The sequence below is a fragment of the Mobula hypostoma genome, chromosome 7 (assembly GCF_963921235.1).
Source record: "Mobula hypostoma chromosome 7, sMobHyp1.1, whole genome shotgun sequence".
NCBI lineage: Eukaryota > Metazoa > Chordata > Chondrichthyes > Myliobatiformes > Myliobatidae > Mobula > Mobula hypostoma.
This window is the reverse complement of record NC_086103.1, coordinates 46235698-46257813: the sequence shown is the minus strand read 5'-3', so window position 1 is coordinate 46257813 and position 22116 is coordinate 46235698. Positions and strand designations below refer to the sequence as shown.

At 39.8% G+C, this 22116-nt stretch overlaps 1 protein-coding gene across 1 annotated transcript in view; it reads left to right on the top strand.

Annotated features, from left to right (window-relative positions):
- Positions 1-2511: 2511 nt before the first annotated feature.
- LOC134349294 (ras-GEF domain-containing family member 1C-like) overlaps positions 2512-22116 on the top strand; it is a 56783-nt gene continuing 37178 nt past the window's right edge. The window contains exons 1-4 of the mRNA XM_063053376.1: positions 2512-3097; positions 10155-10304; positions 12814-12996; positions 13621-13743. Coding sequence (XP_062909446.1) covers positions 12820-12996; positions 13621-13743 — 300 coding nt within the window. The 5' untranslated portion in view covers positions 2512-3097; positions 10155-10304; positions 12814-12819. The remainder of the gene's footprint in view (positions 3098-10154; positions 10305-12813; positions 12997-13620; positions 13744-22116) is intronic.

Genomic DNA, 22116 nt, shown 5'->3' with positions numbered 1-22116 from the left:
ATTTCTGACACCTTTCTCCCATTTTTCAATCTCTCTGTCTCCTTCTCGAGAGACAAACTGTCTACTGATATCTCTTATAAGCCTACTGATTCCCACAGCCATCTTGACTATACCTCTTCCCACCCAGTCTCCTGTAAGAATGCCATTCCCTTATCCCACCTGCCTGGCTTCACCTGTCATCCTTTATCTTGTCCTCCTTCCCCTGTTGACTGCTTATTCATTTCCATAGATGCTGCCGGACCTGCTGCATTCCTCCAGTATTTTGTGTGTTGCTCTGGATTTCCAGCATCTGCAGAATATCTTGTGTTTAGACTCTCCTGTCGATTCTGAAGAAGGTCTTCAACCTGAAACTCTAACTTCATTTCCCTTTCAGTAGATGCTACCTGTTGGTGCGTGGCCAATTGGTTAAGGCATTCGTCTAGTGATTTGCAGTTCAAGCCTTGGCTGAGGCAGCGTGTTGTGTCCTTGAGCAAGGCACTTAACCACACATTGCTCTGCAACAACACCGGTGCCAAGCTGTATGGGTCCTAATGCCCTTCCCTTGGACAACATCGGTGGCACGGAGAGGGGAGACTTGCAGTATGGGCAAATGCTGGTCTTCCATACAACCTTGCCCAGGCCCTTCCAGGTCACAAATCCATGGTCTCATGAGACTAACGGATGCCTATAAAAAAAAAGATGCTACCTAGCATACAGCATAGGACAGTCCTTCAACCTGAAACTTTAACTTCATTTCTCTTTCAGTAGATGCTACCTGGCTTACAGCATAGGACAGTACAGTGCAAGGACGGGACCTTTTGGCCTACACTGTTGTGCAGAATTGATTAAGTTAATGTCACCTGATTAAACTGATCGCTGAACATGGTCCATACACAAACAACAGGAATACTGCAGATGCTGGAAATTCAAGCAACATACATCAAAGTTGCTGGTGAACGCAGCAGGCCAAGCAGCATCTATAGGAAGAGGCGCAGTCGACGTTTCAGGCCGAGACCCTTCGTCAGGACTAACTGAAGGAAGAGTGAGTAAGGGATATGAAAACTGGAGGGGGAGGGGAAGATGCAAAATGATAGGAGAAGACAGGAGGGGGAGGGATAGAGCCGAGAGCTGGACAGGTGATAGGCAAAAGGGGATACGAGAGGATCATGGGACAGGAGGTCCGGGAAGAAAGACAAGGGGGGGGTGACCCAGAGGATGGGCAAAAGGTATATTCAGAGGGACAGAGGGAGAAAAAGGAGAGTGAGAGAAAGAATGTGTGCATAAAAATGAGTAACAGATGGGGTACGAGGGGGAGGTGGGGCCTTAGCGGAAGTTAGAGAAGTCAATGTTCATGCCATCAGGTTGGAGGCTACCCAGACGTCCATACGCATGAGTATTTCCAGCAAAATTTTGCTTTAATTTCACTGACAGGTCTTTTTTTTGCATTACTCATGATCCTGAAGTGGAGACTGTGCAAATGCTTTTCACGATGGGGAAGTGAGAGATACAGGGGATTCTGCAGATACTGGAAATCATGAGCAAAGCACACAGAGTGCTGAAGCAACTCAGCCAGTCAGGCAACATCTATGGAGGGAAAGATGGGAGGGGACAGAAGCCCTGATTCTTACTGTCCCCTTCCTTTCCAGTCTTGATGAAGGTTCTGAGCCCAAAATGCTGCCTGACGTGTTGAGTTCCTCCAGCATTTTGTATGTGTTGATTAGGACAAGAAGTACCAGTTGAATATCTAGAATAATGCAATTTGATTCAGCATCCATGCTATTCTCATTCACTCTAGGGGAAAAATTAATTTTCATTCCTGCAATCTAACAGCAATGATAAGTGGTTTAATTTCATGGCCAGTATTTATAACCTACAGAGCAATACATTAAAATTTTATTATGCTTATCATAATGCAAAGAGATGTCCCTTTATATTACCACTAACAAACAGTGAAATTTAGTCTGAAGTAAATGCTTAATGAACTGGAACTAAATAAAATGAGTAATCTGATTGCACTTCAGCTGAAGTTTGAAACATGCAGCGCCCTTGCTGGAAAGGGAAATAATAGTGTTAAAATGTAATCAAATATTTGCTTAAAGATTTACTTACAGATCTTAAGTCATTTGCAAGCACGAGCGTTGCGAACATTCTTATCTGTCTTAAACAAATTCAATTCCCAAATTTTAAAGGAAATTCTCTATTAACACATATCTAGAGCTCTCGAGTAATTTTTGATATGGTAAATTCGGGTATTTTCACTTTATCTCCTCTCACAGTTTGCTCTGTGTCTAGCATACAAAGGTGTTAAAGCTGCTGAAATATTGATTTATTCATAACAAGTGCTGGCGTTAGCACAGAAAACAGGATACCATTTTGTGGACAGCTCCTGGTTTCATCTGTTATGTGGAAGTCTACCCCAGCCATTAAAAACACTCCTCTGACATAATCAGTTTTCAACTGCCTTTCACTGTGTAATTGTGCCGTGCGTGTGCGAGACGGCCATTGTGAAGCAACCTTTGCCCTAAAGGCATGAGCTTATTTGAATGCATTTTTCAGGAGAGGGCAGGCGGGCAGGGGAGTGCATGTGGATTCCCAGCTGATGTTTGTGAGGAGTAATCGCACCTGCCTTCGAAATACTGTGATCAGCATAAAACATTGGACTGCTCGGAGGTGTGATCTCCCTACCGATTTTTTTTTCTCTCTGTCGTCCTTTCAGCGCCCACATGTGAATACATCTGCTTCTGGGCTGTGTGCATTTTCTGAGGGATCTGCCTCCAGCTCAGCACTCCTTCACAGTATCCTATTTCGGAGATCTGGCTTCTGCTCGCGCAGTTCAGCTGTCTCCTGGAGGTGTGTTCGCTCATTCCCTCTTCCGCAAATCTGAGCCGCTCCGCTTCTGCTCCCATTGTAGTAGTGAGCCATTTTTAGTAAGCCATTGCTGGAAGACGGCGAGAATGTATTAAACTGCTGAATGAACCACAACGAGGAGAAGAACTTGGACCGAAAGGACTGCCGGAAAGCACAATAATCGGCAGGAGCGATTTATAGGTAAAGTCACGACTTAGAGCTGGAATATCTGTTAAACAGCAAACGAACCTGTGCGAATTGATTATTACAGGTACGGCTGAAGCCTGCTTTTTCAACTTCTTTCCATTATTAGTGTGACTGTTAAGAGTTTAAACTGAAGCAGAAACGATGCGTAAGTCGCCGGCGCTGTAATAGCTTTTCATGTACAACAATGATCTGTTAATATAGAAATAAATTCTGACAGAGTTTCACCCAAAACTCGAAAAGCAGGAAAGCATTCTTGGTGGTTTGAACATTGTTTTTCGCTTCACAGGGTGACTGTATTTTACTAATTGATTAATCGTTTGACGCGCTTCTTCATTACTTTCAATATTCCGCTTCTTTTCTGCTTTCCCCGGCCTGGATAAAGTTATATCTTGTCTTGCTCTGTTTTATGTTTTCACTATTTATTGGCGGACGTAAAACCAGTAAATTGCCGGAGCAGTCTATATTTAAAGAAGGCACCTTGCATATCTTTAGTTCTACACATCTGTGTATTTTTTTCCTTTCGTCAAGCAATTACTAGAGTCTTGGTTTCTAATCAGTTTAAGCTATTCGATTTAATTTCCTCAAGTAAATTGTTCAAAGAAAAAATATAAATAGCGAATGAGAAAACATGTCCATATTGCATTTATTGGTATATTTGTCGCGTTATATGTGGAGATTGTTTTAATGAATCGGTGCGTCAAGTTGTGTTTTTTCACAATTGAACTGAGCTTCGTGTTGGATCCCAAAAAAATTCCTTCCTCTTTCTGTGGTTCATTCAGATCAGCGTATTTGTTGCAACCATGTGCAAAATGTAAGGGGGAGGGACTGGATATCACGGAAGGGCATTTTCATAGCCAATATAATCCTTCCTCCACTGAACATTAGAAATGTTTTATTTTAAATCACTTGTTGATAGAATAGCAAAATGCCCAGATATCGGCATCGTTGTGGGAACGGCATAAGCGAGCACAATAGGGATGAAATCTGGCATAAAAGAAAGTAGTCAATGGTCACTATGGAGATTTAGGTCAAAGGGCTTGAATTTACTCAAGCAAGAAACTCTTTTAAGATGCAAACACTCCAGATTTTGAGGATTCCAAGATAAGAACGAACTTTTTTTGGCCAAAAGGGATTGTTGACCAAGCATGCAGGTTGTGGTCATTCTTCAAGTAAAATTTTATTTTAGTAACTTAAAAATATAGGATTTGAGGGGGAAATGTAGTCTTTTTTTTCATTTTAGTCCTAACATCTGGGCTACCACTTGAGCCTGCAGTGGAGTTGTTGCATGTGAGTACCACATTTTGGTCACTGCAGGTCGGAAAGGACATCTTAGCCAGTAATTGCATGGTTTTGTTAAATGCTGTTTCATTGTATACCATTCTCAGAATGGAGAAGGTTTTTTAAGTAATGAAGTTTACAATTTGACTGATGGACCATTTTAACCGTAGCAAAGTGGAAAATTAATTTATGTTTTGCCAACTTATTATTATGAGATTTGATGACAGTTCCCATTTCCAGAGAGCTGACTGGATTGAAGCTTTTTTTTTAGTACTCCCTCGGGAGTAAAATGTTAGTTCCCTGAGCATTTTATTTAAATATGGGAAAAATTGTTGAAATTGTTTTATACTGGCCAATTTTTATTTGTTTGACATGTTGATAAGCATCATACTGTCGGTGCAAGTTTCTCACGGCAAAAATAAATATTTGCGGTGGAATACTCAAAGGAATTTTTTGTGATTTACCCAGGATATCCCAATTAACAACTGAATAAAGATTAAATACAATACATTCGGCTTTCCGCGAACCGGCCATATAACCAAATGGAGAAAGAACACCATCAGTTTTGGTTACATGAGATTTACAAGTAAAATGTTAACTATGTCTTGTACACACGGTTTGCCTTGCTGATGTATGTGATGTTTCTTTAAGAGAATCAAAGTATATTAAGTGAGAGGAGTAGTTATGGTGACAGGTGGCATTTGGTTTATATAGTGCAGAAATGAGCAGGATTTCCCCCTGTGTGACTTCTTTCTACACTATTTGTTTTCAACATGGTACCTCTCATGCTTACCAGGGGTCTGAACATCAGGGCGTAGACGGAAACATCAGACAAATCCACCTAGACTTATGAGAAATTTCTGTAACAGATGATTCATGCCAACATGCTGTGGATAATGTTCCTCATTCTTTGGGGTGTCTGGCAGAAAGGGCACAATATATTATCATTTCAAAGATACTATCTTGTAGGACGTTGATGTGGAGTAGAATCCAAGTTGGAAAAATGAGTTGATAGGTTATGTGGGTTATTCTAATTTAATTAAACTAAAATCTATATGAGCTGTCCACAAATATGACAAAAGTACGGCTAACCAGTTGGATTACTTTAAGGCTGAGGCGCACAAACAACACATCATTATATTCGCAAACACGGGGAATTCTGCAGATGCTGGAAATTCAAGCAACACACATCAAAGTTGCTGGTGAACGCAACAGGCCAGGCAGCATCTCTAGGAAGAGGTACAGTCGATGTTTCGGGCCGAGACCCTTCATCAGGACCTTCCTGATGAAGGGTCTCGGCCCGAAACGTCGACTGTACCTCTTCCTAGAGATGCTGCCTGGCCTGCTGCATTCACCAGCAACTTTGATGTGTGTTACATTATTATATTAATGGCTGTACAGATTTTTTTGTTTACTATAATTTTCTCGTATCATTTTTCCAAAACTCTATGAAGTGAATTTTCACCATGATAACTACACTTTCCACAATTGTCTTTGAAGAGGTAAATTAACAATTTATTCACTTATGGATTTCCTGTTGGTAATGTCATTTAGGGCCGGTAAATAAGTTTAGCTTTAAAAACTGTTTACCAGTGTTCTAATTTGATGAACACACGCTGGATTTTCAGTCTAAAGTATCTACACTCACTTCTTCAATATTGTAATCAATTTGTTCCTGCATTTTAGGATGACAACCTAGAAAAATTTGTGGTCATATCACATTTTATTTATTAAAGTATGTTGTATTGTCATTTGGATGAGAATTCACACTGGTCAGTTGTCTTTCCAAGGAGGGGAGAATATTTTTAAGTGTAAGATTAAACATGGAGAATGACAGCCATTTAAACAGAGTGGACTTTATTTACATTTTTGTAATTTAAGTTCAAAATCTAGTTCACAGATTTCCAGCAGTCTCCAGTCACTATGAAGATTTTGTAGTTCTTCGTCACTTAGACATGTATTCTGCATTGCAGTCAGGCCATTGGTTGGTGCCAAGTATTCCTTGAGAGTGGTTTGCTACAGTATTGCCAAGGCATTCAACACCACCCAAAGTAATACTTAATATGCTAAATGGAAAATTAATTATTTTTTCACATGTAGTTACAATTGGTTTTGTGAATACGTGTATTACAAACAAATAATCAGTACATGTGTTTGCTGATTCAGTTATTAATAAATGCAAATTGCAATATATGTCATATTCTGTAAAAAAAACATTAAAGACTATTTTAAAATACAAATGTCACTTTTCTATCCATTATCAAATGATGCTATTACTTTCAAAATTCTACTTTCCACTTTTACATGAACATTTAAAATACATTTTGACACTTCTAGCATCTTTTTTTTTTCATTTTTCTCTCGGTCTTTAAGTTTTATTATTTATATCAGCTTCTTTAAGCTTTATTGTTTTTAAAAGATGACACAGTGTGTAATGGCTTGTGGCATAAATATTTATTGGAAGTATTAATGTAGGCTCTGAAAGCACTTCTACTTAAAGTGATATAATCAGTCTCAACTGCACAATTTTCACATCAATGACAGGACTTAAATAAGAACATACATTATAAATAGGAGTAGGATTATGCCTGACTTTTCCTTGCCTATGCAGAATCTTCCATGCTCCACCCGACTCTTTGTACACAATGTAGACAACTGCATTGGTGCTGCTTCATGCACCTTGCTGAGCTCGTCAGTTTCATCAACTTTGCCTCCAACTTCTACCCTGCCCTTAAATTCACTTGGTCCATTTCTGACACCTCCATCTCCTTTCTCAATCTCTCTGGAGACAAACTGCTGACCAACAGCTTATATAAACCTACTGATTCCCACAGCTATATTGACTATACCTTTTCCCATCCTGTCTCGTGTAAAAATGCTGTACCCTTTTTTCGGTTCTTTTATCTCCATCACATCTGTTCCCAGGATCAGAGATGTCCTCCGTCTTCGCAGAATGGGGTTTCCCTTCCTCCACCATTGATACTACCCTCACCCAGATCTCCTCCATTTCCGGGACACCTGCGCTCACCCCACCTTCCTTAACAGTGATAGAGTTCCTCTTGTCCTTACCTGCTACCCCATCAACCTAGCGTCCAACACATCTTTATCTGCAACTTCCACCATTTCTGAAGGGATCCTACAACCAAACACATCTTTACCTCCCCCCCCCACCCAACTCTCCGCTTTATCTCTCCGCTGTTCACTCATCCTTCCCCACAAACCTCCGTCCTGGCATTTATCATTACAACCTGCCAAAGTACTACACCTGCCAATTCAACTCCTCCTTAAATCTGTTCAGGGCCCTTCCAGATGAGGCAACATCTCACCAGCGAATCTACTGGGGTTGTCTATTGAATCCAGTGCTCCCGATGTGGCCTCCTCTACATTGGTGAGACCATCGTAAATTGGGGGACTGCTTCGTTGAGCACCTCTGTTCCATCTACCTAAATGGAACTTCCTGGTGACCAAACATTTTAATTCTGATTTCTATACCTGTTCCAACATGCCTACTACTGTGCCTCGATGAAGCCACCCTCAGGGTGGAGGAGCAACACCTTATATTCTGTCTGGGTGGCCTCCAAACTGATGGCATGAATATGGATCTCTCCTTCTGGTAAAAAAATTCTCCCTTCCCGTCCCCTCTTCTTCTAATCTCCAATCTGGCCTCTTTTCTCACCTGCCCATCGCCTCCCTCTAGGTCCCCTCCTCCTTCCCTTTATCCCATGGTCCACTCTCCTCTCCAGCCCTTCAGCTGTCCCACCCACCTGGCTTCACCAATCATCTTTTAGCTATCCTCCTTCCCCTCCTCCCACCTATTTATTTTCCCCTTTCCTTTTCAGTCATGAAGAAGAGTCTCGGCCCAAAGTGTCGTCTGTTTGGTCATTTCCTTGGATACTGTCTGCCTCAAGCCTGCTCCATCTCTCAATAAGATCATAGCTGATCATTGTCTTAACAGTATTGCTCTGCCTTGCCTCTACATTCTGTGTTTCCCTCAAAATGCAAGAATGCATTAACCTTACTTATACTTGGAAAAGATATATGAGTCCACATTGATTAAAAACTTTTCCAAAGGCCTTGACTTATTTACCAAATAGATAAGTAGAAATGAGTAGAACTTGGGACTTTTTTTTGTAAATTACAATTTTCATTTAAGGGTAGACCAAATCTAAAAACAAAAGCTTAAAAAATGAACCTAAAGGTAGTTATACCTTCTGCAGCGAGATGGAATGTATCAGTGCTTTTCTGAAACAGCTTCAAGATGCTGATTAGCACTTGGTTTTGTCTCCTAATTGTACTATGTGTGGCTCTTCTGGCATTTAATAGGCTAATAGTGAGGATCACAGCAAGTTGGCCTGCTAATATGGCAACATAATAATATAACAAGACTAGGATTTTCATCCCCTCAAGCCTGCTTTCCCTTCACTCTGACCATGACTGATCTGCCCAAGGCTTCATCTCCACTTCTGTACCAATTGGCCCTCAATTCTCTGATCTTTCAAAGCTTTTTTTTAAATTCCTCTTTAAACATTCCCATTTATCTAGCCTCCTGACTGTCTAGGGCAGAGAAGTCCAGGGATTCACCACCATCTACAAGGAGTTCCTATGCACCTCAGTTTTAAATCTTGTAAATCTTTTTCCTCATTTGATTGTCTCCCACTAGTGGAAAGATCTTGACACCTACACTGTCATGTTCATTAAGGATCTTGTAGGCTTCAATCATATCATTCCTCATTCATCTAAACTCAAATATACAATATATATATTATTTAGACCTCATTAAACTAGAACCACTTGCAAACAGCATTTGAAACCTCGGAGGGTTTGGTGATCATGACAAAACTGCCAATTTAGTCAGCACGTTGCAGTGATCAAGTCTTTCTGTTCGAGTTACTTTGTTCTTCTAGATTTTTTCTTTTATTTTGGTTCTTATCATAAGAGAGTACATGTTGAATGGATAATGGTAAAAGTACATTGTGGAACAAGAAGTAAATAAATTTATAAATTAATGTACAGAATTAAAGCACAAAGTGCTAGAGTTCATGGTCTCCTGAATTAAATGGTATGAAAATGTATATCAAAATGTCAATACCTTGGTAAAAAATATATACTTGGGAATGTTTGCATTGGTTGACCATAGTACTTAGCATTCTGTCGACTTGTGTTATAACAAGAATAATTAGTTCCATTTATAAAGCATCTTTATAAATAATCCTGCATTCCCAGGTTTGCACCTTTATATAAGTCAGACACAACAGAGTTTATGATCATCTAAAGTACTTTTGTGAAGAAATGAAGCGGTGATTTAATCTGGCCTTGTGGCGGCTACAGCCTCACATATTTGCCAATCTCCAAATTACCTCATAAAACAGCCTGTTAATGGGGAAGAAAGTTCTTTTTACTTGTATGTGCAATAACATTTACCTCCACACATTCACTTCCATTGACAGTAATGCAATATTCGCTGATTTCATCTTTTAATTCTCTATAATATTGTAGGTTAAGCATAAATATTTAAGTATTACAGAGTTGAAAGGGACAGCTTGTGAACTACTTAAAAAGAACACCTTGCTCCTTTGGTACTTGTAATGCACCACATGAGGGAATCTATTTCCCATGTCAGCAACGATGCCTATGTGGTCCCTGATGACAGCAGGACAGCACAGCACAGCCACCATCTTGGAGCCATTTTATCTGTGAAACAAATTGAGCCCCAGGAAATGTCTTGAGCACTTATAGTTTTTGAAAATTAGTAGCGATTCCGTGTCAAATCTGGAGAGTTTCTAGCTCTAAAAATCAAGTAACAACTTGCAGATGTAAACAGAATCCTGTCCTTGTCGTTGCAGGTCAGGACTATCACTTCAACCCGCATCTCCAATGATGGTGCCAAATGCAGCAGCGTAAATGTCCAAACGTTTACTGATGGAGGCATTCAACAGTAATGGCTGTCTGTAGCTTGAGTTGTAAGAGTTGCACTCCTACCTGTCTTCAAATAGGTCAGCTTATAAACTTGTTTTCTCTGGTTCATCTACGTCTTTCCAAACCAAGGTTGACATTAGATTTAGACTCATTCATGAAGATAGTGAGAAGTTTCAATAGAAAAACAATTCAGAATTAAATTAACTATTCATTAACTATAACTTGTCTTGTGTTGAAACATAAACTTTTGAACTTTGCCTTTATGCTGAATATTTTACCTTATCATCTTTGCCCTTTCACAAGCTCTGTTCCCTCCCTCCTGTTGTTCTGGCCACATCTGAAACTGATCCAGACTGTCTGTATCTTGGTATGGATCTTTGTCTGTACCTGTATATTTGGCTCGGTGAGTTTCAGTTCTTGTAACTGCTGTCACTAAAACTTCCTTCTGTAATATCACCTGCCTGTGTTGCTGTCTCACTCTAACACCACTGTTACCTCTAGACCCAACTATTACTTTTGTCTCTAGGCGAGTTCTCTGGTGGTTAATGAGACCATTGTGGGAACCACAGACATAATGCAGATGGTGGCTGACAGGGTGGGATAGTTGATGTGGTTTGTAAGGTTGTCCACTCCTTCCATTTAAGCATGACTTCGGGGTTCTCAATATCACCCAAAATACTCATTCTTCCTTCTTCATTTTAAGTAGCTCTGGGTCAGAGATTCCCAGGAATAAGTGGGGGTGCTGCCTTTCCTTAAGGAGGCTTGAAAAGCTTATCCACAGATCTATTCTCCTGCCTAATAATCTGTTCTCATGTCAGAGCCACAAATAGACAATTACAACACATTCCTGTCTGGCCACTTGTTCCACACTTCATAACCTTGAGGTGATTGAAGTCCTGTTCACCACCTCCCCACCCACCCCACCCACTGAATTTGCTGATCTACACTGGCACCAGGTTATACAACAGATTGATATTACAATTCTTGTTTACAAATCCACCAAGAGTCTTATCTCCCTGTTTCTGTAATTTCCTTCAACTCTATAATCTCCTGAGATATCTGCATTTGTCTAATTAAAGTCGTTCGTTCAGCTCTGTATTTAAGCACCTTGCCAGTGCCTGCAATCCTTTCTGCAGCTATGTAAAATGATGAGCAGTGGAGTTCCCTCGTTAAACTTTTCTACATCCTTCCTCCTCTGAGAGGTTTCTTCAAACCTAGTCTCTTTTGGTCATCTCTCCAAACACCATTTTAATGATTAGCATCAATGTTTCTTTATTGAGTTACAGCACGGAGTAGGCCCTTCTGGCCTTTCAAGCCGCACCACCCAGCAATCCCCAATTTAACCCTAGCATAATCACAGGACAACTTACAATACCCAATTAACCCACCAAACGGTACATCTTTGGACTGTGAGGGGAAACCAGAGGACCCAGAGGAAACCAACGTTGTACTGGCAGTGCATCTCTGCAAAGGTGCATGCTCTCAGGTTATTGTTACTCTAAGAAAACCATAACATAAAACAAACATTTATTTCAACATTAGCTTTTTTTGAGTTAAAATACAGGACCAGAAATATCAATATTTACTTGGTATGGTATATAAAGAAAGTAATTTTAAATTATTTTGTGAAGAAACTAAGCAGATTCCTTTCTTGTCAAAGAATAGGTATCAATCATTTAGCAGGTTCCAGAAACATTGTCACCAAACCATCACACATTTCCAACTAAAGAGCTGCTTCCAAACACGCTGATTATCAAACTGGGACTATAAACATGATTGTCAAAAATCTAGGGGGGAATTTAGTAGAAATTTGGTAAAAATGAGCTATTTGCTATTACAAAGAGTAGTTAAGACATTTTTTTCTGATTAGAGGGGTATCTGAAGAAGGGCATGAAAAAGAAATGATAGAGGACATGCTAATGGTGATGGAGGAAGAAAGCTTGAAGGTTATCATGGAGCATAAATGCCAGCGTAGATCAATTGAATCAAAGAGCATCAGATTCTTTACCCGCCTCCTCTCCCTGAGAGGGGGATTCCATTGGATTGTTTAACTGCAATTTAAGATTTTCATTGGATGTTAGACGGCATATGGATTAGCAGTAGTACATCTGGGAGGGGGAAAGAATGATTACGATGCAGGAATACCTTTTTATTAACTTGAGATATCCAAACATACAAATATTTGAAAGAAACTTCAACCCTAATGGTAATAAGCATACAAGTAACTAAGTGTATTGCTTTGAGTAATATCTGATATGGCAGAAAAGAGACAAAAGCAAAATTGTATCAGCATAGTTCCTTCATTGTGTCATTTCAATACTGGTGATGTGCCTGTTAATAGGAAGAACAGAAGGAGCTTGTTTAACTCTGAATGGTTGTGTAATTCAAAGTGAAACAGTGTTTTGAAATGGAGCTGAAAATTGACATTGTAACAAATAGAATGGAATAGTGTGAAGCAACTTTACTTTTACAATTTGAAACAGTTTCATGTAGAAGAAAAATAATGCATTCTGTAGGGAGTTTCATTGAAAGAAATTTGGAAATAAACACTTTTCTTTCTTCTTGTTGATTTGCCTCCATTCACAGGAAGGCATGCCACAAACATTGACCTCTACAAGTATGATTAATACCAGTGGCTTTAGCCATCAACTTCACCCAACCAAAGAAAATGAACACGGAAGGTTGATATTTCAGGATGGTAACCTTATCTCTGCATCTTTAGAGGCTTTGATTGAGCATCTCATCCCTACAGCTGATTATTATCCTGAAGTAAGTATCTAGATTTCTGCAGCAGCAGGAAGACTAGTTATTATTGTTTCGGCTCCTCCCTTCCCCCTACCACCCAATCTCATACCCCGCTTGGCGGAGCAGTTGCTAGACTCTCCAAATAAAAGGCTCTCAGAGCACTGGAGAAAGCCTGTGGGTATCTAAGGAAACAAAGGCAAGTTAGATTCCCACCTTCTATGCTGTTTGCATCATCACCCTAAATCTCAACAAATGATACATAGCCAGCAGAAATTATAGAACATATTACAGTATAACAAATTCATTTTCAAATCTCCCCTGCAACCTTCCCCAACTTCTAACCTTTAACTCCCATCTTCTCCTCTCCATGCACTCCAGAGTCTTCAGCTATCTTAGCCCCAATTCTCTAAGCTCTTTTCTCTAAACTCTGTTGCATCTTGTGAACTTGGGCTTTCAATTTTTTTCCATCAAATATCCCTTAACCTTTTATTCCTTCTCATACAGTTTCTGCGATGTGAAACGATGTAGATGTTTGTCTTGTTAAAGTTGCCATATAAGAGACCCCGTTGTGCTTCAGCTAGCAATGGCACAGAATGTGCATGCACCGCAGATGCTTTTATAATGCTATGATGTGTATTTTTATTACAGAAAGCATATATATTTACATTTCTACTAAGTTCAAGATTATTCATCGAACCCCAAGAACTTTTATCAAAAGTTTGTCACATATGCATTGAGCAGCAAAGTCTAGATGAGCCAGAGCTTGACAAGGTCAGTCGTATTTAAATACATGTTCAGAATTTCTTTTAACAGTACCCTTATTGGTGCTTTGCTGCATGCTTCAGTGCTCGGTGGGGGGTGCCGATGCTTTTTTAGTGGTGGGGGGGTTTGTTGCCTTGATGTTGCTTGTACGTGGGAGGGGGAGCTGGGGGGGTTGGGGTTCTAATATTTAACTGTCATTCATGCTTTGGGGCACTCCTCTTTTTTCGTGGATGTTTGCGAAGAAAAAGAATTTCAGGATGTATATTGTATACATTTCACTGACATTAAATGTACCTATTGAAACCTAATTGTACCATGGGGGGGGGGAGACAGCCGCATTTCTCATAACAAAAATCCTTCTTATTGCCAATTCCATTTCCATTCTTCCTAGTTAAGTTGAACTTAACATAAACTATAGTTAAAAGTGATCTATTATACTTTAATGAATTGTAGTAGAATTTGAAAGAAATTGTTGAAGGTCTATGATGTCTTCATGTCTTAATGCTTTCACAATAATCCTGGTTCAATATTGAATAAGAGTAATTAAAAGGAGCTGGTTGTGGATTACAGGAGGAATGGAGATGGGCTAACCCCTATTGATATCAATGGATCTGGGGTTGAGAGTGTAAACAGCTTCAAGTTCCTTGACATCCACATCACCGAGGACCTCATGTGATCTGCCCTCACCAGCTGTGTGGTGAAAAAGGCACAACAGCGCCTCTTTCACCTCAGATGGTTGAGGAAGTTTGGTATGGGCCCCCAAATCCTAAGAACTTTCTACAGGGGCACAACTAAGAGCATCCTGACTGGCTGCATCACTGCCTGGTATGGGAACTGTAACCCCCTTAATCGCAGGACTCTGTAGAGAGTGGTGCAGACAGCCCAGCACATCTGTAGTTGTGAACTTCGCATGATTCAGGACATTTACAAGGACAGGTGTGTAAAAAAGGCCTGTAGGATGATTGAGGACCCGAGTTATCCCAACCACAATCTATTCCAGCTGCTACCATCCAGGAAGCGGTACCACAGCATTAAAGCCAGGACCAACAGGCTCCGGGACAGCTTCTTCCACCAGGCCATCAGACTGATTAACTTGCACTGATTTGAGTGTACTCTATGTTACATTGACTGTTCTATTTATTATAAATTATATATTACTATTATTGCACATTACACATTTAGATGGAGACATAACGTAAAGATTTTTACTCCTCATGTATGTGAAGGATGTAAGAAATAAAGTCAGTTCAGTTCATATGTGGCAACAAACTCAAAGCAATGTTGCTCTTTTAAATTTAAAAAAGTATTGAGATCCAATCAGATTTCATCTTCTTCTGCTTTCTCCTCAATGGTTTACCAAGAAGAAGATATTTTAAGGAAGCAACACAAGAGAGAACCTGGAGCACTAAACAAACTGCTGGAGAAACTCAGAGAGTCAAACAGCATCTGTGGAGACAGAGATTTGGTTGACGTTTCATGTCGAGACCCTGCATCAAGACCAATGCATGGTTTCAACCTGAAGCACTGAGAGGTGGAAGAGGTAAAGGGCTGTAGAATAAGGAATCTAATAGGAGAGGGCAGTGGACTGGGCGTGCTGAGTTCCTCCAGCATTCTGTGTGTTGCTCATGATTTCCAGCATCTACAGAGTCTCCTGTATCTCTGACCTGTAAATGATGAATGTCTGAAATCTGATTTAAAGCAGATAAAACTTTGGGTCCAGGTTGACCGATTTCACGTGTAACAAAAATTAACTGGTAAAGATTATAAATTGAATAGGAATGTTCATTTTTTTTTGGAATGAAATATAATAAACAATTCTGAGCCATCTTGTGCCATGCTAGAAATTTTACAGGGCATAGTGTTAGTCACTCCTGCGCTCCTAAAACAATTTTCCTATTGTGGATGCATGAAATTTTCCCATTCCTCATGCAACATTGGTTTTGGATGATTGTTGTTCCTGGAGAACCTACCACTGGGTACTCCAAGGACAATATGTCACACTTAATACAGTGAGAGACTGAGGTTGTATCTAGTGTGTTAATTACTTATCTTCAGCTTCTCCGCATTCACATCTCCAAACTACTTTGCATCTTCCCTCCCTCCTCATGATTGCTTCAGCCAAAGGCCCTAAAGCTCCTGATCTGGCTCCCCATAAACCCATGCTTGTCTGAGCCAAATTCACCATTTCCACTCCACCTCCTCCTAATCTGGCTTCTCATCACCACCCAAACATGCTGGCCCCCTACCCACAACACATTACTTACCAGTTATCCTGAACCTTCACATTGAACTGAATGCTAGCAAGTACATTTTATTTAATGCTGAAACTGTGCAAAGCCTGCTTAACTACATCTAAGGCTTGAATTGTGTGCTTTGAATTTCTAGACAGGCAAATGTAGCACCAGTAGTCAGAAATACAGGAGAAGAAATGGAGAGCTACAAGCCAGTTAACCTGACTTTAAGGTCATGTAAATATTGAAGTTTATTATTAAGGAAGTAACCTGGTTAAACCAACAGTTTGGCTTTATGAAAAGGAAATGGTGTTTGACAAATATGTAATCTTGAGGATTTAACAATCAGTGTAGGTAAAAGAGAATAACATCAATAGATATACAATAGTTTATTTACATTTTCTCAAAGATGTTGGATTAGCTGCCATATGAAACATTGTTTTTGAAGAGAAAAATTCATAAGGTTGGGAACACTATCATTTTGGACAAAGGATTAATCAGCTCGCTAAAACCATGGAGTAGGTTGGTTGAATTTTAACTAATGGGATCAATGGTTCAGTCTCAAGTATTTACAGTGTACATTAGTAGATTGAAGGGGACCTGTTTCCAAGATTGCTGATAACGAAAAGCCTGGTGAGAAAGGAAGCTGTGAAGTGAATGCAAAGGGATAAAGACATACTCAGTGATAATAACGTGGGGAGATAGATGGTTATGTGAGCAGATGTGAAATTATTCACTTTAATAAGAATTTTCTAACTGAGAGCTTCCATTAAATATTGGTGCTTGGCCAGATGTGAGTTGCTCACATACGAATCACAAAGTTAATATGCAGGTGCAACACGTAATTAGGGAGCTAAATGATTTCTTGGCCTAATTTGAGTCAGCTATACAAGATAAGAAGAGGCATTTGCAGCTTTCCATGACCATAATTTTTAAGCTAGATCCATTTGTCCAGATTCAGCCACAAGAAACATCAGCACTTTATTTAAAAATCATCAAAATTGAGTGTAGGTGGCAAGATGGCAGTGAGTGCGCTTTTTTTTGAGGAGAAAACTTTAAAAATGCCTACCTTTTTACCCCTGTCATGAGGATAGATGTAACATTAGAACTACTTTCAGCTTTTTATGGGGAGAAGGCAGGGGAATGGGATTGAGATAATAAAAGAGCCATGATGGAATGTCGGAGCAGACTTAATGGGCCAAATAGCCTAATTCTGCTCCTGTGTCTTATGGTCTAATATTTATGTTCAAACCTGAAATACCTCTTGATGGTCTTATCAATGAATGCAATAGTGTTAAATTTGTAAAGTTACTAAAGTTGACAATGGAGTATTGAATACAAATTTAATCTCCTTACCTCAGGAAGGATTTACTTATTTTGGAGGCAGTGCTGTGAACAATTTGGTTTCAGATTGATTCCTGGAAATGAAAAGATTGTGTTATGAAGAAAGAATGGTTAAATTAAGTCCATTTGCAAATAAGTTTAACTAAATGAAACATGATCTCTTTGAATCATATAATTTCCTGAAATTAGTGGATGTTAAATAGTCGTTTCTCTTGGCTAAGGAAACTAGAAGTTGGAGACATGATTTGAGGCTAGCAGATTGGACAATTAGGACTGATGTCATATCTCCAGCCTCTGAGAACTTTTTAAATGGTTATGAGGGTGACCAAGTCTATAAATATTTATGGATCTGGCTCCATCCAGACACATGTTCAGACACTGCAATAATTAGCAGAGAGGGTCTTAAATTTGTAATAGAATACTTGCTGCTGCACAACTTTGCTATTATAAGAAAGCTGCCCTTAATGCCAGACGGGAATCAGAAAAGCATGAGGATGTAGAAGAAGAAACAAAGTAACAACTTGGAAAGCCCTTTTCTGCCCAAAACCAGTTCAAGAATCAGATCTCAATTCTGATTCTCTATGCCTTTTGACTTGCGTGGCATTTTTGTACAGTGCTGTCTCAGAATCTGCTCGTGGAAGGCTGCCGATGTTCGGGTGATTCCTTCCTGCTCCTTGGTGTTCCTCAGTACCAGGTGCAGATTTTTAGGCAGAGTGCCCTATGCATGGTGTGTATATCAATCAATACCATCTGTACCCCAACCCAATAACATCTTTCTTCACCTGAGACCTCAGCTGCAGAACTTGTGTAGAACTTCTTCCTCTGGCAACTTAGCATGTTTGTGTTCTGTGTCTCAGCACATACAGATCCTGCCTAAGTAAGATAACAGCCACTGCAGTACATTTAAGTCGACCCTGTCTTCTATCTGGACGTCTGCTTCCTCCTATATCCAGTCATTTTTTTCTCTCCTCCACCCCCTAACCCCACACCCAAGTTTGTCAACTACATGGATCGGAGGAATATGAAGGGCTGTAGAGCCAGTGTAGGTTGATGGGACTAGGAATAAATAACAGTTTGCCATGAACTAGATGGGCCAAAAGGCCTGCTTCTGTGCAGTAGGAAAAATGTCTGGAGAAAAAGGTTAAATTTGTATGTAAAATCAAGTAATTATGCAACTTCATCATGTTTTTGTCATTGTATTCCATGGGGGACCATGCTGCAAATCATTGGTTCTATAAAGGAAAGAAGATAAAGTTGTACCAGTCTCTTCTGAACATTTTCCACTTTGGTGAATTGTACTTGAACCACTAGTGAGGCAAGTTAATAACTTACAGTAAATCTGGCAGTTTAAAGCTCTGCAATTTTTTGACTTAATATTGCATTCTGTATTGTTTAAATATGAATGCTCACGTGATCTTCTTACATCCATTATGAATGCTGAATTGCTCTGAAGTGCAGTGACTGTTACAAAAGTACACCTTGGAGCCATTTTCCACATGGCAGGATTGCACAAATGCAGGAGTATTGGCTAGAATTTTACATGTGAATAGACACCGGCAATTTGATGTAGATGATTGTTGCAGGTGGAATATTGACTGAGGAAAACTATAATCACTATAATTATCAGGAAAAACAGCATAAGCAGTGTTATGTGATTTTTAACATCAATTTCAGTTGGAGGAAATGGCAATAGGTTAAAACCTCAGTTAAAATTCAGTATTGCTGACAATATAGTTCTTCTATCATTTTTGCACTAATATATCAGCTTAAATTATGCACTCAAATTCCAGAAGTTACAACCTTCTAACGCAGAGTTAAGTGTTAGCAAGTAAACAAAACTGACATTTGCACATTCCAAAAACACCATTTCCATGTCAAAAAGAGAATTTAATATTCCACAGAGATATTTGGTTCTCCATGTTAACTAACCTTCAATAAGATTACTCGCCCATCAGCAGATAATTTGTCAGAGTTAATTTACACCATTTTATTACTTCTAATGTTAGCCTGATTTTCCTAACTCATACAGGGAGGGAATCACATAAATCTTAGGGTCATACATGGTGGAAACCAACTCTTTGTATCCTCTTTGGTCAAGAAATTTGTTGTCTTTATGGCAGCAGTACAAGGCAATACATAATAATGGGGAAAAAACATGAATTACAGTAAAGAAAAATAGTGTTCATGGGTTCAATGCCCATTCAGAAATTGGATGGCAGAGGGGAAGAAGCTGTTCCTGAATCATTGAGTGTGTGCCTTCTGTCTCCTGTATGTCCTTCATGCATTCATACCATTTTATTCTCCCCACATCCCCATCAATTTATGCCAGAATTTACTACACACCTCTGAACTGGCACGGTTTACAGTAGTCAGGTAATCTACTGACCCATATGGCTTTGGAATATGGGAGGAAACCAAGCTTCCTACGGGATTTGAGGTGGGAGGGTGTTGCATGAAAAATAGCATTTAGGAGGAGTCTGCCTGGAATGGATTTTACGAAAGTGGGACATGAGACCATACTTGGTGTTGTTCAACTAGCCAGTTTAACAAATGTGTCTTCTTGGCTGGAGACTAGGTTCTTGCTTTTGCCAATTTGAAATGAACAGAACTAGATATAAAATCGGAGTAGGGTGCAGGTGAATCCATTCTGGTGTAGTGCATTCTGGTTTATGATGTGGTCTCCTCTATACTGGACAAACTGAACACAGGTTGAGTGAATACTTTGCGGAACCATGTTGCTTATTCTGTAAGGGTGTCCGTGAGCTGCCAGGCTACTTGTCACTTTAGTTCTCTATCCCACTACCACTCTGACTTTTGTCTTTGGCCTTCAACACTGTACTGGTGAAGTCAACATGGATTTAAGTAACATTTCCTTGTTTTCTGTCTAGGCATATTCCAGCCCTTGGGACGCAAGACTGAATTTAACAATTTCAGATAATCAGCCTCCCCAGTCAGTGCCAGAACTGGCCAGTTTGAATGTAAAGTCACCCACCCGTAACGTTAATTCAATTTTCCCTCTCGCCAGATTGAATCACAGAATTATACAGCACAGAAACAGGTCATGTGGGCCAACTTCTCTTCACTGACCAAAATGCCCATCTGAGCTAATTAGATTGGCCAGGGTTTGGTGAATAATTCACAAAGGCTCTCCTATTGATATACTTGTCTAAAATGTCTGTTTAACATTATACTTGACCCTGTCTCTATCATTTTCTCTGCAAGTTAGTTCCATATACCCACTACTCTTTGTGTGAATAACTTTCCCCTCGTGTCCTTTTTAAATATTTCCCCTCTCACCTTAAATCTATACCTTCCAGTTTTGGCTCACCTACTGTAGGATAAAGACTATGTCCATTCACCTTTTCTACACTCTCTTTATTTCATAAACATCTTTAAGGTCACCCCTCAGCATCCCATGCTCCAAGGAAAATAGATGTAGAACATACTACACCACAGGCCCTTCAGCCCGCAAAGTTGTACAGACCTTTTAACCTACTCTGAGATTAATCTAATCCTTTCCTCCTACACATTCTTCTATTTTTTTCCATCGTCCATATGCCCATTTAAGAGTTTCGTAAATGTCCCTAATGTATCTGCCTCTACCACCACCTCTGGCAGGACACCAGACACTCTTTGTGTTTAAAATAAGACTTATCTCCTGACAACCCCTCTACATTTTCTTCCAACCACCTTAAAATTCTACCCTATTGTATTAGCTATTTCTGCCCTGGGCAAAAGTATCTGGCTATCCACTCGATTTATGCCTTTTATCAGTCTGTCCTTATAACTCAAGATCCTGAGTTCCACAATATCCTTGTGAATCTTTTCTGCACACTCTCCAGCTAAATAACAGCCTTCTTATAGCTAGTAGGCCAGAACTGCAAACAGTATTCAAGTAAGGTCCCACCAACATCTTGTACAGCTGTACATGATGTCCCAATTCTTCTACTCAGTGCCCCGATCAATGAAGGTGAGTATGTTAAGCACATTGTTCACCACCCTGTCAAACTGTATTGACACTCTCAGGGAACTATGTCCTTGTGCTCATAGGTCCCTCTGTTCTATGACACTCCTTAGAGTCCTGGCATTCACTGTGCATGTTCTGCCCTAAAATGCTTCACCTCACACTAGTCTGAGTTAAATTCCATTTTCTGTTCCTTGCTCAGCTTTCTCAGTCAATCTAGATTCTGTTGTAGTCTTAGATTACCTTCTTCAATGTCCACTATAGCACCTATTTTGGTGTCATCGCTAAATTTACCAATCGTGCTAATTATATTCTCATCCAAATCATTAAAATAGGTGGGGCCTGCGCCACACCATTGGATACAAGCGTACAGTCTGGAAAAAACATCACTCCACTACCACCCTCTTGACTGCTATCTCCGAGCTAATTTTGTATACAAATGCTCTGCGCAGTCTGTATCTCATGTGATCTAATCTTCCAGACCAGCCTCCTTTTCAGTACCTTATGAAAGGCCTTGCTAAAGTCCATGTAGGCAACAACTACTGCCCTGTCCATGTCAGTCCTCTTGGTCCCCTCATCAAAAAAGCTCAATCAAATTTATGAGCCTGGCATTTTTAGCACTTCGTTTTTTTTCCAGATTTGTAGCAACCAACATATGCATGTTACCTCTCACAGCTCTAGCATGTTCTTTTGTTTTTCATTCTTTCTCTAACTTCCCTAAATGGCTCCAAAAGTATTGTTTTACCTGGGGCACCTTAGGCCTCCACCACCTTATAACAAACATTTATTTTAATCCCACCCTACTTTGATGAAGAGTCAGTGACCCAGATGTTAAATGTTTCT